The sequence below is a fragment of the Tetrahymena thermophila genome, assembly GCF_000189635.1.
Source record: "Tetrahymena thermophila SB210 genomic scaffold scf_8254555, whole genome shotgun sequence".
NCBI classification, from domain to species: Eukaryota; Ciliophora; class Oligohymenophorea; order Hymenostomatida; family Tetrahymenidae; genus Tetrahymena; species Tetrahymena thermophila.
Window position 1 is genome coordinate 334,208 of NW_002476326.1, and position 17,112 is coordinate 351,319.

Sequence of the window (17,112 nt, forward strand, 5' to 3'; positions counted from 1 at the left end):
AATTATTAAATAAAAAATTTATCAAATCTATTAAATCAATTTGATATAAATCAAATTAAAATTTTAGCTGCAAAGTTTCTATTTATTATTTAATTTTAATGTCTTATTATCAAATAATAAGCTTATTAGCATCAAATTTATTTTATTAATATTAAAATAAAGTTTTCAAACAAATAAAACGATTTTTAAAATGAAACTTTACTTTTTATTTTTATGTTTAAACAGTAAATTTTCAAGTAAATTTATTATAACAATTTTTAAGCAAGCATTAGAAAAATTGTAAATAGTTTTTATATGAATAGATTAATAAGATTTTTTTGAATTAATTGAGTAAATATATAAAAAAAATACCAAAAAATTTTAAAAAATGTTTATTTTCTTTTTTAATTTTATAAACTTTAATATCTATTTTTTAGTGTTTTATAAACGTTCGTTAAATTTTTGATTGAAATTTTATCAAATTTATTTTGAAGGTGTTGAGTATTTATTTGAGAGTTAAATTCATTTTAAAATTTGCTTAAGATCAAAGCTCTTTTAGATATTTCAATCTAGAATTACTGGATAAATCTTTTTAATCTAATATTATCGAAAAGATTATAATACTATTACTAACAATGAAAATCAATTTCAGCAAATAATTAATTGTTTTTAACATTTAAGTTTTTTTAAAAATGCATAATAATTCTATAGTAAATATTATTTTTTTACTAAATCATTATAACAAATGCGTGTTTATACTATCATCTTCATTTGCTTTTTTATTTTAAAGTTTACATTTAGAAAATAATAATTCTTTACTGAGCTACAATAATTCTTATCTTATCCTAAAACAGGCTAAAAATCTTTGTAAAATGTAAAATAGATACATTAAAAACTTTTTTGTAAAATAATTTAATTTCAAATAAACAAATTAATAAAAATATTTTACTGTAAATTAAAAAGCAGACATTTATAAATTATTTTTTTTCTCATAAATAAAGAATAAAAGTTTTTTAAAATAGAAAAAAAAATGAAAAAGAAAAGAAAGAATTGATAAAAACTAAGACGAATGAAAATTTAATAAATTAATTAATATATTAAAAGACTAAGATCATATGTTTCTTTTTGTGAAGACTCATTCTAAGATTTAAAAAAACAAAACAAAAATTTCGGAATAACCTGTACCTATCTATTTATTTCTTTACAATCAAAAATAAATCAAAAGAACTCAAAAAATTAGAGATTATTTCAAGCAAAAAATAAACAAATAAATAATAGCGATCACTTGACATATAATTTTTTTAAGCCCAAATTTTTGATTGATGAAATCTCTAATAATTACTTAAAATTATAAATTAAAAAATTGATAATAACGATATAAAAAGTTTTTACAAATAGTTAATAAAAATAGTTAATAAAAATTTGCTATACTTTTAAGCAGTAAATAGGTGTGGAGTTAATTTTAAAAAATAATACCAATCAAGAATGGCTACTAAGTAAAAATTTTCTAAAGTTATTGTTTAATCATAGCATTTTTCAATTGTTAAAGTTATCAATTAAATGATTATTTTATTTTTTAGGTAATAAAGCATCGCTCGCTAGCAATAGTATAATTAAGCATCTGAAAATTAAAAGCAAAAGGAACAAAAAGGATAAAATAAGATTACATAGAGCAGGAGTTCATCTAAAAGAAATTCATAGTAATCACTATCAAGTAGCAAATAAAGCTCTAGGCAAAGCAATCAAGAAATGAAACCCATTTAAATCAGTTAGCCAATCTAAAACTCTATAATTGCTTAAGTTAATCAAAAGTGCAGCATAATTAATTTATTATAATTAATATTTTATAATTGCTTTTTTTTCTGACTGTGTTGTTATGTATACATATAACAATGGCCAGAAAAGAAAAATTCATTTGAAAAGCATCAAATAATTTTTTTAAATAAATTTAAAAACAGAGGATAGCCTACTGTTCAAAATACGAAAATCTAAGAGTAAAAGCCACTAAAAAAGAAATAGTCTTTTATAGAATTGCTTTGCAGATGTTTTTTGGGATCTTCTCAAAAGTAAATATTAAAATATACATAAAAATAACAAATGCTTTAAAAAAAATTATACATACAGCAGTTTGCAATAATAGAATGATGAAAAATCTACTCAAGAAGAAATAGAGCATAAGCAATTAGGACCATAGTTTGAACATGCAAAAGTAAACTTTTGTTACATTATAAATTTACTGAAACACATATATTCAATAGATAAATAAATTAATGAATGAATGAATTTTTCGCAATTATAATTCGCTTAACTGAAAATTATAAATTTAGCGAATTAATGAATAACTAACTAACTTAATCTATTAATGAAAGACGGACAACATTTTAATCATTATTTCTTATTTTAAAAGGGCAAAAAAACATTAATTTTAGACTTAGATGAAACTCTTGTGCACAGTTCATTTCAGCCAATGGGTAACTCAGACTACACCCTTTCAGTAATTAAATCAATCAATCTTTAAATGATAATTAAATTAATAGATAAATAATAAAGCTTTGAAAGAATTTATTTAAATATTAAAGAATCAACAATTAAATTTATAATTATAAATTCGATAGATTAAAGTACAAAATATACCATTTACTATACATGTCAAAAAGAGACCTGGTGTTGAATATTTCTTAGAAAAGGCTAGTGAATATTTCGAAGTTGTAATTTATACAGCCAGTCTAGCAGAAGTAAATAAATTAATTTTATTTGAAAATTTATAATTTTACATTTTTATTAGTATGCTGACCCTGTATGTGATTTAATTGACCCAAAAAGATATGTGTCATATAGACTCTTTAGAGAAAACTGTACAAATTATTAAGGATTATTTGTTAAGGATTTAAGCAAGATTGGAAGAGATATGAAAGATATTCTGATTGTTGATGTATATATTTCTACTAAAGCATTACAATAAAATTATAAACATTTTTTTTTATTTTAAGAATTCTGAAACATCCTTTTTGTTCTAGCCAGAAAATGCTATTTAAATATCAAATTTTTTCTAAGATGATAATGATAGAGAACTCTTTAGAATGTTACCTTTCCTCTAATTTCTTTCTGAGGTAATTAAATTTTTTTAATTATAGAATAATAAAAACTTATTTATTAAGTAAAATCACTTTTAAAAAAGGAATAATTATTTAATTTATAATTTTTGATAGTGTTTATTATTTTTTAAAATTGAATTAAGATTTCAAAACAAATTTTACCATTTATTTTTAAATATTATTTACATATTGAAACAATTTAGTCAATCAATAAATCTAATTAAATTCTAATAAATTTATAAAAAAATATTTAATAAGGTATAAGATGTTAGAACAACTAAAAGTTGGATGGAAAAATACTTAAACTAAGATTATATTGAATATATTAGCATGAAAGGAGAGCACATTAGATTTAATAAAAGACTATAGTTAAAAAAGCAGAGAAGCTTACTATAGCACGAAGGTTCAACTGTTGCATTAATGTAACAGCAAACTGCTAGTATTAGTAGAGATGATTCTTAGGTCATGATCAATCAAATATCTACTAAGAATACAAATATAAACAGCAAAAATAATACTTTAGTGGAAAACAATTTAAATCTTGAAGCATAAAATAACTAGAGTAAAAAGCCATCTGTAATAAATGATGAAAGCAATTCTCCCGATGAAGAAAATTTATAAAAAAATAATTACAATAACAGCAGTAAAACTTTAACTGCAAGTGGAAGTACATAAAGTGGAATTGGAAAGAAATATAAGAAGAAAGATCTTTAAATCTAAGTACCATAACAAGAAGATAAAATTAAATAATAAAATGAGTTAAATGAAGATTAGTTATAATAGTAAATGCTATAGGAATATGAACAAAAAATAGGCTAATAATAAAACAACTTGAATTCTGTTCGTAATAATAAACTAGAATCAACTCGTAAATTGTTAGAGAAGGGGACACCTAGGACAGATGACTATTTTGTTCATAAAACATGTCCTGATGAGGAATATCAGGTGAAAGATCCTAATAGATTAAATAAATCATTTGAAAAGCAAAGATATGACATTGGTATGTTTAACTTAAACTCTCCTATTGCTTAAAAAGATTTTATAGATTTTTTGAAAGAGCCAATTTAGACTTCACCTAAATTAAATAAAATTAGTTAATATTTCTAAGCTTCTAAAAACAGTTAACCACCTCCATCAAATAAATATTGTGATAATTTTAAACTTAAATTACTCATGTAGTAAACCTAATAAATACAAGAACAAGAAATAGAAGTGGATCCTAGTTCTATTTAGATAGATTAGATCATTTTGGACAGAAACCACAACAATTAATCAAATAATAAGGATTATGAATTTGATAAGTAAGTAAATCCTAATAAAAAATGTGAAATCATAGATTTTACAGATGATAACATTAAGTATTGAATATAAAAAAAAATATGTTTCATAAAAAATAAAAATTTGAAATTAAATTATAAAAATCTATTGAAAACTTCTAAGTAATTAATTCATTAATTAATCTTAAAATAGATAATAATTAATAACAGTAACCAATAAATACATAAATCAATCAGTTAAAGAAAGCAAATACTTTCTTTTTATACTTACTTCTCCTTAATAATTAATTTATCAATATCAACATTTTAAAAAAAAATCTTATATTATTTATAATAATTTATATAATATAAAAACAAATAAATAAACCAATAAAAAAAAATCAAAGCTATTCAAGATAAAAATAGACAAATAAAAAAATTTAACTACATTATTTATATGTTAATTATATCCATCCATATATATAATCATTTGATAAATTTTGTTTAATCTCATCAAAATCTAAAATACTCAAATATTTTATTTCAATTATCATCAAAATAATAAATGAAGATGATTTTCAAAAAATTTAAAATAAATTCTTTTCTTTCTATTGAATCTAAATATAAAAATTTTAATTAATTCTTTAAAAATTATTGATTAAAGATGATATTATAAAGTATTCTAATATTTATAATTCTTTTCCAATTTAATAAACGAGTCTAAATATACTAATTAATCTTACACTTATTACTCGATAAATATTTTTTTTGAAATCAATAACAATTTAAATAAATTATTTTTTGTTGAAACATAAATAAATATTGATCATCAAATATTTTACTCTTAAATTTCTAAAATCTTAATTTAAGTAACTACTCAGATAATTTGAGGGATTAAATGCTTCTATCAAATATTTATATATTTTTTTAATACTAAAATCTTTTAACAGATCAAACACAATAGATAGGTTAGCGGGAAAAATATATTATATAATTAATATCTTAGTTTGTTTTTTAGTTTGAAATCGAATTTAGCTCAAGTAAATAATTTAGAAAAATAGAAATGCTTTTAGAATCAGAAGTTAGAAACAAATCAAATTAAAAGGAGGATATCAATTAAAGAATTTAAAAAATAAATAATTAAAATCAATAAATCATATAAAATTTTTCTCTGAGTATCAAAAAAGGAAATAAACAAGTTTAATTAGATATCAATATAAAAATTAGAAGAAAATGATGTAATAATATACCTACGCAACTTTTACACAAAAATATAAAACTAATCTTTGCAGACATTGGCAAACATGTAAACAAACATTTATTTATATATAAAGAGCCATTTCTTTATATTTATATTTATATTATAACTAAAAATATATAATCATTAAAATTATTATTTATCAAAAGCTGGAAATTGCTAAATTGGTGCAAAATGTCACTTTGCTCATGGTTAAGAAGAACTCAGAAATCCAAATGATGTAATTAATATATTAGTTTAATTAGAATATTTAGAGTTAATCAACTCCTTATTTAAATATTAAATTTATAAAAATAAATTAGCCCATCAAGGATGCTACAGTGATAGCTAATGTTTTAAGTAATCCTATTCAAATTCAATCCTACAAATCAATTAGATGCAAATATAACGATATTGGTGCATGCAGATATGGATAAGCTTGCTATTTTTCTCATGGTGAACCTTAAGTTCCTAGCTCAGTAAGGATTAATTTAATATTTAAAAAATAATTTAGCTGTTTAGATACCTTATAGACAGAAATAAAAAATATTTTGATTAAATTATTATGAAAAATAGTTTTATAAATATTAAATTTATTTTAATAAAATAGTCTAGCTAGATTCAATAATAGTAATTACTTTTAGCCCAACAATACTAGGAATTACTTGCATAACAATAAATGTTGCAAAGTTAAGGAGGGTCTTCTGCTACTAGCTAGGGATCTTTCGCATCAGCATCCACACAAGGAAGTTCTTAGGTTCAACAATAATAAATGCAATAAAACACATCTTATTAGTTGAGCCCTGAATAAAAGAAGAATATTACTATTGCCTAACTTTAACATATGCTTTATGAAATGAATAAAATGAAATTATAACCTGAACACGCCACTATGGTCAATCGTGCTTCAGAAATTTTATAAGCTTAAAATATTCCAGGTTGCTCTTAACTTTTAAATGTAAAAAATTATAAATTCATAGTTTCTAGAAAATTGATCGACGCTTTTCAAATTTATAAATAAATTAAAGAGATTATCTTAAAATTAATTATAAAGATAAAGATAAATGTTAATCTCAATTCATTATCAAATTTAAAATTAGCTAAAATTTATATTTTTTTATATTACTTAACAAATAGGAAATTATCAACAGACCTGATTGTCCTCTTGATGAAAAGAGATAGTTTGAAACTATCATCAACGATGCTTAGTAACTAGCTTTAAATTTAATGTAACAATTCCAAATGTAGTCATAATTGGAAGCTGAAGAAGCTAGAAAGTAACTCAGCCAATAATTATAACAATCTTGAATAAGTTGAATAAGAAAAAAATCTACTTTCTCTAAAACAAACAATATATAAAATAATAAATAAATAGCGAATATATAAAAATTTTTAACTAATGCAATTAATTAATTATAGCTTAAAAGAATAGATGCAATTTAAATATACAAAAAAAAACTTCATAAATGTAGGCATGAATATATTAAAGATTAATATCCTTATTTTTCTTGGGATCTGAAACTTTATAGAAAGAAATGTATTAGAAAGATTGGAAATAATTAGCTTAGAAACAATCGCACTATATACTAAAACTAAAAAAGCACACACACTCATACATAGATTTGTTGATTGATTCATAGATAGATAGATAAAATCTGATTGTATACATAAATAGCCTCTTACATTCTAATTAACATAATCATAAATATATAGAGTCTTGCAAGGACAAATATGTACGGCAGTTTAAACAATAGAAATGAAGAGTTTACATCTTTCTATTAAATTCAAACAGTTTAATGTAGGAAGGAATATTCAATTCAATTCTTGAAAGAGAGAAAATATGCAGTTAAGGAAGGAACTTTTCTAATCTAATCTTATCTGATCTTTGGACTCCTAGTTTGTTTCAGTTTTTTTATTAAAAATATATTCAATTATTAATATAATATCATCATTCTTCTTGCTATAATATTTTTATACTATCTTAAAAAAATAAAATTATTTAGATACAGTCTTAATATTCGTGTCAGTAAATTTACCACATAGTGTAGAGCCTACTCTTTGTGCACTTTTTAAAAAATTAATATATAAAAAAATTATTTTTAACATTGTTTTTTTAAAATAAAATTTAAAAAAAATATATATTTAAGCATCCATACTTCTCATGATGTGAATCTGCAGCGATTTCTCATCTGCTTGAAAGCAACATCAACTAAATTTTCTCTACTAATAATCAACACCAATCAATCCATCCATCCATCATCAATCATAATAACTCTTTTTGATTTTTTATATCTTTTCCTTCGATTTCTTGTTGGCTGATTCATGCATTTATAATGTGGTATCATAAATAAAAATAATTAATAAATATATCGAATATTATATTTCATGGTGTTAAAATAAAAAAATAAATATAATTAGAAAACTAAGAGACACAAACAAACAAACAATCAAATTGTTTAGTATGTTGCATAAAAGATTGATTATAAATAAAATCAAAAATAGCCAGTCTTCAATCAATCAATTAAATCAATCAAACAAACAATTTATGAGAAAAACTAGGATTCAATCTTAGAGTGTGTTAGATATAGAAGGAAGGATCTAAATATGCAAAATAAGTTTTAAGTGGTTTAACCAAATAAACAAACAATCAAACAAAAGGATGAGAAATTAAACTTTGAGCTTCAAAAAAAAATTTAGATTTTAAAAATATTTCTTTTTATTTTATTGATTAATTTAATTAATTTTGTAAATTTAATTTTAAAGAATAATTATTTGATATTATATTTTTTGCGTTTAAATAAATATTTACTTTTTTTATTTGATAAATGAGATCACAAAATATCAATCAATATTAATAAAATAATTCTGTTCATTTAATAATATCATTTGTTCATTCTATCAACAATTGTCAATTATTTCTAATATTATATTTTTAAATTTAATATTTGAATTTTGAAGTAGAATTTATTTTTGTTTTTGAGATATGATTTAATTTAAAACACGCGTATTTATTTATACTAAAAGAGTGAGTGATATATTGTATTTCACTCAAAATCTAATAAATTACTATATAATTTTTTATCACTCTACAGAGAAAACCGGAAATGATTGATATCTTCATATATTCATTAATTTAATATATCAAATAATTAATTCTTAATAAAATCAATTAAAAATAGATTTAAGGCAGAACTATAAAATGAGCAAAAAAGTTTAAACAAAGAAGAAATAGTAAACTGATAATAGTAGCGATTCTGATTCTGAAGATGATCAATTAGAAATGAAGCAAATTAATTTATCAAGCGTAAGGGATATATTCAGAACTTTTTGGAATAGCTACAAGAAAAATACTCCTTCCAAAATCAAATTAATGGATGCATTTGTGGTCTATTGCATTATGATTATCTGCATTTAATTTTTTTACTATTTTGTTGTTGGTAACTTCCCTTAAAATTCATTAATTATTGGTATTTTTGCACCCCTTGGATCAGCTACTTTCACAGGTAAACCATTAAATTAACTTTTTAGCAATAAAGAAAATTATATTTTTGTAAAATCAACATTAATACTTATTGTTAATAAATAGTTTGCTTAAGATAATAAATCAGTTAGAAGACTAGATATATGAACTAATCAAGCGATAGGAGCTTCTGGGAATACTTTTTGTCAATGTATATAATGTTCCTAGCTTGCATTAACTATTTGGGTTGATAAATTTATAAGAAAAAATAAAATTTATTTTATGTTTTATATAAAATTGTAAGAAATATGAAAGAATTTTATCTAACAATAAATACTTTATTGAAATCATAATCAATATTTATTTACTTATCAGCATTGAAATATAATTTAAATTATTTTTTAATACTATTTACTGATATAAATAAAATAGAATATTTATAATTCAATTTTTTTATTATTTTCATTTACTATCAACAAATCTAAAGATATTCTCATAGATTTAATTATAATAAATAATTTAATTTCAAGCAAATCTTTCTGCTTCATCAAAAATAATTTATTTATTAATTAATTAATTGTCAATAAAATTCAAATGATTCTTTTATTTATTTTTTTTTATTAATATTCTTTAATAAACTTAACGAAATTATTTATTAAATCAAAAAAAAAAAAAATACATAAAAGTAATTAAGATGGCTGCTATAAGAAAGAAAGTTTTTATTTTTACTCTATCTGGAATGACTTTGATGACTATGTCCGCATGTAGATGGTAGTATAATAGATATCACTACTCTGTCAATAAATGGAAAGTGCTAGATGAGTAGTTCAAAAAAGAAGAACCTGATCAAATTTAATTTAGTAATCTGCCTTGGTAGGAATAACTTGCAAAAAATAATAAACTCAATATTGAAGACTTTGAATATAGATTAATTAGACTTAAAGGACTCCTTAAAGGATAGAGATTTTTTATCCATAGACATTAAGATGGTAGACCAGGTTATTTAATAGTAGCTCCATTTATAGATTCGACATAAAACACTAATAATGCATTAGTTGTCAACTTAGGCTGGATACCAAGCAATATGAAATAAAAGTTTGATAATATAAAATATAATGACGAAGAAATAGAGCTTTCTGCCTTAATTAAACGCCCAGAAAAAATAGATTATGTTAATTAGTAGTAAATTTAGTCTATGAAAAAAATGGAATAAATGAATCAATCTACAAGTAATTAATAGTAAACCTCCAAGTAGCAGAATCTTTAAAATTAAGATAGTGGTAAAATAATTCCAGAATAATCGAGGTTCAATTCTTTCATTGATCTTGAATTCCTCAAAAAAGAATTCAATTGTAACTTAGATACAAATGCATATTTAGAAAAATTTATAAGCAGAAAACAGTATAATTAACTCAGTATAAGTGATTCTGATGATGATTTGTATCCAGTATGCTCATCACCTTAAACATTTTCCAAACCTTACTTAACACCTGATAAACATTTAAGTTATTGCACTTTTTGGGGTTGCTGTACAACATTCGGTATAATAACTATCATAAGAGCTTTAAGAGTATGAATAAAACACATCAATTCAATATTTTAAAAACCTATTTAAATATTATAAGTATAAAGTATGAATCTATGAATAAGCTTATTGATAGGATTAAAGTAACGATAATTAATTAAATATCATCTCTAAATGTCTTATAAATTAGTTAAATATTATTGTATGTTTATATATTAATAAATATTAATTTTCAAGATTATATTTATACTAAAATTGATAAAAATATTAAATAATGCTATTTATTATGCAATTACATTTTTAAAAATATTTATTCAATTAACTTAGAATAAGTTTCTTTATATAAAAACATTCAAGTTATAGTTTGGGACTACTTTAACTAGTAATATAAGCACTCACTTTTTGTTATTGGTATATTTTTTAAAAAAGTAATATAAAAATATTAATATAAAACCTTGATAATGTTGGCACATCTGTAGTTTGATTAAAAAGTTTGGCCTGGAAGGTGGCCACTTTAGAAAATCTTTTTTGCATTTTGTATTAAAATTAAATAAAATTTTTGAAAGTTTTATTTTAGATTCTTTAAAAAAATTTTTATTGTTGAATTTTATTGATAATAAAACAAAAACATAAATTAAAAATATTTTGAAGTTATCTGAAAAAGTTTATTTCACTCCTTTAGAAAACAATGAGAATTTTAAGAAAAATATACAACTAAAAATATGAATTTGAGTTTAGCATTTTATTTTAGAAAATTTAAAAAAAAAGGATTTTTCATAAATAAATAAATAATAGAATAAATTAAATTTTAAATTATTATTTTGATATAAAACTGATTAATATATTCATATTAAGTAAAAGTAGATATAGTTTTTTTCTAGAATATTTAGTATAAATATTAATAAATTCATAATTGTTTATTTAATTGTAGTAAAATATCATTTTAGTTTACAAATGAAAAGCTTTTTTCAAAAAAACGAACGTAAGTATTTGAGAAAGAAATCAGCATTAGTCTAGGACTATATGCTGGCAGGTATAGGGGTTGTTTCAATTGGATTGTTTTGTAATTACTATAATAATAAACTAAATCCTCCTGACCCAGAAGAAGATACTGATTAAACAGAAGTTTGTAAAATTTTGCCTTTTGTTGAGTTTAAATTCAAAATTAAATGTCTTTTTATTTCAGTATAAAAAATAGGAATCAAAGATTTATATTAAAATAAAATTTTAAATGCGTTGAGAGTAGATTTTATTATTAATTATCTTAAAATTAACCATAATAATAATTCTAGGCCCAAAGAGGATCGCAGTATCTGCAAGAAGAATAAATTAAAAAATTAGAAAAAGAATATAATGAAAAGAAAGTAAAAGTGCTTTAAGAAGATAATACAAAAAAATGAGGATGGATTTAAATAATTTAATTTACAAAAATATTAGTTAAAACTTCATTTTTATTTGCTTATGAATTTTTGTAAAAATGTTTAAGCTAAATAAATAAATAAGCCAATATCAAATATAAGTAAAAAGTTGTTGTTTAAAAATAATTTTTAGCCTACTTTTAAACAAATATTTAAAGAAAATCATAGCATATATAAATTTACAGAACTTTAAAATTGTAAAAGTAAATTATTCTTCTAAGAAATAAATTTATTTTGATTATCAGAAATTCTATTTTTATTTAACAAAAAATGCTTTATAATTATTAAAATTAAATAAAAAATTAAAAATTTTATAGCAATTATGTATGGCATGTTATTTATTCTGGTTACTATAAATTAAATAGGAATACTTATACTTATAAAAAAAATGCTAAATAATTAGCACTTAGAGATTTAAAGAGAGAGAGAAAAAAATAAAGAGAATGACAATTTATGTTTGTTTTTAAACTAAATAATCATTTAAGTATGTGTGCTAAAATATTAATTAATTAATTGATTGATTGATAACAAAATAAAATTTTCAAGAAAACTTATAAATAAATTAATAAATAGTGTTTATTTATTTTTAACTATAGCTGTTTGTAACATATTTTCTACTTTTTTAGAATAAAAAATATAACTTTGATTTTTTAAAGAAAGCTCTAGGTATTTATCTTAAACATTAAAAAAATAATTATCATTCATGGCAAGCTTATTTTCTCCTAGACCAACTTCTAGCCAATCTACTTTTTCTTTTAAATCAAATGAATTTATGTCACCTAAATTAAAAAAATCTACTCCTACTTTGGTGTAAATGAGTAGCTGTAAATAAAGAGTGCTTTATACATCTCCACAACATACAGATTGTACTCGTCCTTCTAGTGCATTATAAGTTAATGAACTGAGCAAAAAATTAGGGATTTTTGAATATCAAGATGAGGTACTTACTAACTCAACTCTTAATTAAACGAGGCCTTCGTCAAGACAATCATCAATAATATTAAACTAAATGTCTTGTATAATTAAACCAAAAAAAGCTATGTCTGCTGTATCAAGCTAAAAATCCAAGAAATCTCCCTTGCTGATATACAAAGAAAATATTACATAATTAGAAAATAATTTCAACAATTTGGAGTTAGATTAAGATTACTCAAAACAGTACTCTATCATCTAACTCTAAAAATAGTAAAAAATAAATGAAAAAAAAAAAGAGTCTTGTCCTTTTGAAGCCTTTTCAGCTTTTAGAAAGGAGTAGAATGCAGGTATTAAAAGAGTTAATTCAAATGTAAGCAACTAGCTAAGTATAAGTGCAAGTAAATTTTTTAGCAAACCAATATGTATAGGATCTCCAACTGCAAATTATAAAAGTTAAAGAAAGGAATTATCGAAATCTACATCTATAAACTGCACTGAAGCTGTTAAAAATAATAATCAGCCTAATAAAGACCCTATTAATTAAATAAATTATGTTCTTGACGTATAAGGATAAAAGCGTCCAGAAGATGTTCCCATTTTGGCTGACTCTAAAAAGATGAAAAAAAATTAATATATAATTAATTTATCAAAGAGTTATTAATAAAATCAAGTAGATAATACTTCTACAGAATAAGGCAATTAGGATTCATAATAATTAGCCAAAGAGAGAATAATAGATTAACGTTTATCTATATCTCCTTCTTTTATTATGAATTTTGATTTAAATAAGATTTAAACTTAAAAGTTTATGAAAAATAACTAAATTTTAAATACTACAAATGCTTAAACTGAATAAACTCCTAGAAGCTCTAATATTTCTACTTAAAAAAACACATGTAACACAGACAGGAATAAATTTAGTTCTTAATAAAAATAGAAAACAACTGTTAATTACTAAAAAATAGCAAAGGAACAATCCATCTAATCGGCTTTAGCTAAATTTCAATTATGGCCACCAGCATCCAATTAGAAAACTTAAGAAATTAATTCAACTCCTTAAAAAGATTAAAAAATTAAATTTAAAGGAGAATTTAACTTTATTAAGTAAAAATATGAAGAGCCAAATTAAATAAAGTAGTAAAATATGGAGACCGAGAATAAAGTAGATGAAGAAAGAATATTAGAACATAAAACAGAAGTGCAGTAAATTTTGGAATAAATTCCTGATTACAAATTTGACTCTAATAATAAAGCAGTGTCTAATCATTTGAATTTGAAAGCCAGAAAGATATTTTTGTATGATAAAAACCCTAGCGTTCCTTTAATGTAAGTTCATTTCTCAAAAAAAGAAGTAGATCCTATTTATCGTAGAAATGTGTAAAACAATAAACTTAAATATTGTGAATAAGCTGAGTTTGTTGGAAACTTAGAATTAAAATAACCTTAAAAGACTAAGACTTAAAAAAAGACCATCAAAAAGAAAAAAATAGAAAACGAAGTAGATCGCTTTCAAGAGTATTAGGATATTATTAGGAAAGATTAGTAGGAGAAAGCTGAAATTAGAGAAAGAAATAGATAGTTAGCTTTGTTAAATTTTAGCGATTTTAGCGATGCATAAACTGAAAAAATTCTTGATGATGAAGCCAAACCTGAAGATTTATTTTCTGGAGCTTCTAAATGGATAGATAAATCTCCAGTTAGTGAATATATTGAATAAAAATTTCCTTTAGTTAAAAATTATGTAGATAAAATATGGAGTTATTATAAGTAGCATGATGAAATTCAAGATTTTGGTGATAACAACGGATCAAAAAATAACCCTAAATCAATTAAAGTCATTGACGATTAAGCTGAAGAAATATAAAAAATATATAATCAGATTAATAGAATGAATTCAGTATTTTCTTAAAGATTAGAAGAGATACAAAAGTATGAAAACAAGAATTTAATAGACGAATTCTTAAAAAGTATCTCTTTAATTTCTTATTTTTTTTTAATTTAAATCATAAACATAAATTTTAAATACTAGCTAACGATGAAAGATTAACTGTGCAAGAACTGAATTTAATAATTGATTAATTCACCTCACCTTAAAATTAAATAGATATCATGTTTGTAGATTAAATACTTACTAAGTTGAAGTTTTTCTCTAACTTTAATCCTTAGACGAGAAAGCAACTGATGAAATTAGGTAAGCTCATTAAAAAAGAAAAAGGAGAGATAGTTTTTAATCAAGGAGACTTTGGAGATTAAATGTACATTATACTTTTTGGAAGCTGTAATGTGTAAGTAAAATACGTTAATGATTATGGAGTAGAAATAGAAAGAGTAGTTGCGACCCTTTACGATGGGGTAATTAAATTTTATACATTTTAATTAGCTGAATTTATGTTTTATTTTTTAAACAGTAACAATTCGGTGAATTAGCGATGATGAAAACCACAACAAAGAAGTAAAAATAAACTGATGCAGAAGTTAACTTAAAAGAAAAATAATTGAAAGATATAAGAAAAAAACTAATTAGATATGATGGAATAACAAAACTTGAACGAAATTACTTAAGAAAAGGGATTAAAAAAACAAGGAGCTGGCTAGAATTTGAGTATGACAGAAACTAGAAAAAAAATGAGGTTGAAACCGAAGAAAATACTAATCAATAATTTAATGAATTAGATGAAGATAATCAAATGAAAAAGTAAAATAAAGAAATCTTAGAAAGAACTAAGCGTGCTGCAACTATTTAGATGATTGAAGAAAGCTACTTGATGAGCATTTCTAAAAGCGATTTTTAGCTTGTTTTAATGAATTTAATGCAAGCTGAATTAGATAATAAAATTAAATTGCTAAGTACAATCCATCTATTTGATGTAAACATTTTAATTTCCAAATATTTTTATTTAAATATTTTGATTATTAATATTATATAGATGTTTTAGCCTTTTGCTCTTATTCCTTTAGCTAATTTACTGAAGACTAGAAAATATGGAGTAAATGACTTAATAGTAGAATAAGGCAAGCCTCTAAAATTCTTTTATATAGTATCCTAAGGAAGATTGAAAGTTCTTCGAATTGAAAAGACATCTAGGAAATTAAAATAGTAAATCAAACCAAAGAATATGATCTTTTCCATTATGAAATGTATTAATTTATATTAATATTATTTTGATTTCAAGACAATTTTTTGTCTAGCTTTTGAAGTATAAAATGATGATGATTAATTCCCAAACACTAATTTATAAAAAAAAAATTTTTTTTAGTCAATGAATTTTTTAAATTTATCAAAATATATTTAATAAGATAAGGAAAATGAAGAAGAAAAGAAAGAAAAAGATAAACTTAAAAACCATATACAAGAGATAGAAGAATAGCCCATTTTAAAAGATTATGATTCTAGTAGCTTTGACTCAGATGATGATATTGAAAATGTGGAGAGATTACTCAGAGATTCAAAGTTAGCCAACACTGAAAAAGTTTTTGATTACTAAAAGTTTGGTAAACCAGACAAAGAAATAGTATTTTACAAAAAGTTTGTGGAATATGGTAGTTTTTCATAAGGAGATTACTTTGGAGGTAGAGTCTTAACAGGCAAAAATAAAGATGATAATCCACAAGGACTGGCTCAAAAAGCAGTGGTATCTAGTAAATTTAATATATAATAAATTAACTTTTCATTTTATTTAGATAGCTGACACTAACGAAGTAGAATTATATGTTCTTGAAAAAAATCAACTACAATATTTACCACAATTTATAAAAGTAAATATTTCTTTAATGTAAATAATTTTTACAAAATGCTTAATTAAAATTTAAGGACTGGTTAATCTAATGTTTAGAATGTACTTAAGAATTTGATGACCTTGATAAAAAAACAGAGTCTTAAAAAAATAGGAATTGGGAGAATTTTAAAGAATAAATGTATGAAATCACTTCTCAGCATTTAAAGCAATAAATTGAAGTTTAAAAAGCTAAAATATGGTGAATTTATAAATTAATTTTTATTTAAATATTTATTTCAAATTTGTAACAAAAGATTCTATTAAAATAAATTTTAAAAAACATGTAAAATAAATTTAAATTTAAAGTATCTCTTAATTGTTTGACTTAAAGAATTATGAAATAGTTTAAAAGTTTATTTAATTTTTAATTTATTGGATATAATATTACCAATGATTTTATGAAAATTTAAATTTTAGTCTATCAAATATCAAAAATTTTTTAATAAAAAAA

General features: G+C 22.0%; 6 protein-coding genes across 6 annotated transcripts; all 6 read left to right on the top strand. All coding sequences in view use genetic code 6, as the record gives it.

The window, feature by feature from the left end:
• Positions 1-1,464: 1,464 nt before the first annotated feature.
• TTHERM_00411510 (NLI interacting factor-like phosphatase) lies at positions 1,465-4,439 on the top strand (the record flags this gene model as incomplete). The annotated part of the gene is made up of 9 exons (XM_001020845.2): positions 1,465-1,475; positions 1,560-1,790; positions 1,938-2,045; positions 2,104-2,188; positions 2,387-2,473; positions 2,595-2,714; positions 2,765-2,911; positions 2,970-3,089; positions 3,333-4,439. The coding sequence occupies 9 exons, from the start codon at positions 1,465-1,467 to the stop codon at positions 4,437-4,439; spliced, it is 2,016 nt and encodes a 671-aa protein (XP_001020845.2).
• A 1,007-nt stretch (positions 4,440-5,446) lies between these two features.
• Positions 5,447-6,875, top strand: TTHERM_00411520 (zinc finger C-x8-C-x5-C-x3-H type protein; the record flags this gene model as incomplete). The annotated part of the gene is made up of 5 exons (XM_001020846.4): positions 5,447-5,636; positions 5,738-5,808; positions 5,891-6,046; positions 6,178-6,525; positions 6,705-6,875. The coding sequence occupies exons 1-5, from the start codon at positions 5,564-5,566 to the stop codon at positions 6,873-6,875; spliced, it is 819 nt and encodes a 272-aa protein (XP_001020846.3). The 5' UTR covers positions 5,447-5,563.
• A 1,891-nt stretch (positions 6,876-8,766) lies between these two features.
• TTHERM_00411530 (dolichyl-diphosphooligosaccharide-protein glycosyltransferase subunit DAD1, putative) lies at positions 8,767-9,278 on the top strand (the record flags this gene model as incomplete). Its single annotated transcript, XM_001020847.1, has 2 exons — positions 8,767-9,070; positions 9,154-9,278. 2 exons carry the CDS (start codon positions 8,767-8,769, stop codon positions 9,276-9,278), a joined length of 429 nt encoding a protein of 142 aa, XP_001020847.1.
• A 443-nt stretch (positions 9,279-9,721) lies between these two features.
• Positions 9,722-10,603, top strand: TTHERM_00411540 (SURF1 family protein; the record flags this gene model as incomplete). The annotated part of the gene is made up of 1 exon (XM_001020848.1): positions 9,722-10,603. The coding sequence occupies one exon, from the start codon at positions 9,722-9,724 to the stop codon at positions 10,601-10,603; it is 882 nt and encodes a 293-aa protein (XP_001020848.1).
• A 903-nt stretch (positions 10,604-11,506) lies between these two features.
• On the top strand, positions 11,507-12,208 carry TTHERM_00411549 (hypothetical protein; the record flags this gene model as incomplete). The annotated part of the gene is made up of 2 exons (XM_001470871.2): positions 11,507-11,681; positions 11,739-12,208. 2 exons carry the CDS (start codon positions 11,507-11,509, stop codon positions 12,206-12,208), a joined length of 645 nt encoding a protein of 214 aa, XP_001470921.2.
• A 465-nt stretch (positions 12,209-12,673) lies between these two features.
• On the top strand, positions 12,674-16,864 carry TTHERM_00411550 (cyclic nucleotide-binding domain protein; the record flags this gene model as incomplete). Its single annotated transcript, XM_001020849.2, has 7 exons — positions 12,674-14,852; positions 14,915-15,237; positions 15,294-15,752; positions 15,813-16,023; positions 16,183-16,517; positions 16,567-16,641; positions 16,697-16,864. 7 exons carry the CDS (start codon positions 12,674-12,676, stop codon positions 16,862-16,864), a joined length of 3,750 nt encoding a protein of 1,249 aa, XP_001020849.2.
• Between the last annotated feature and the right edge of the window lie 248 nt (positions 16,865-17,112).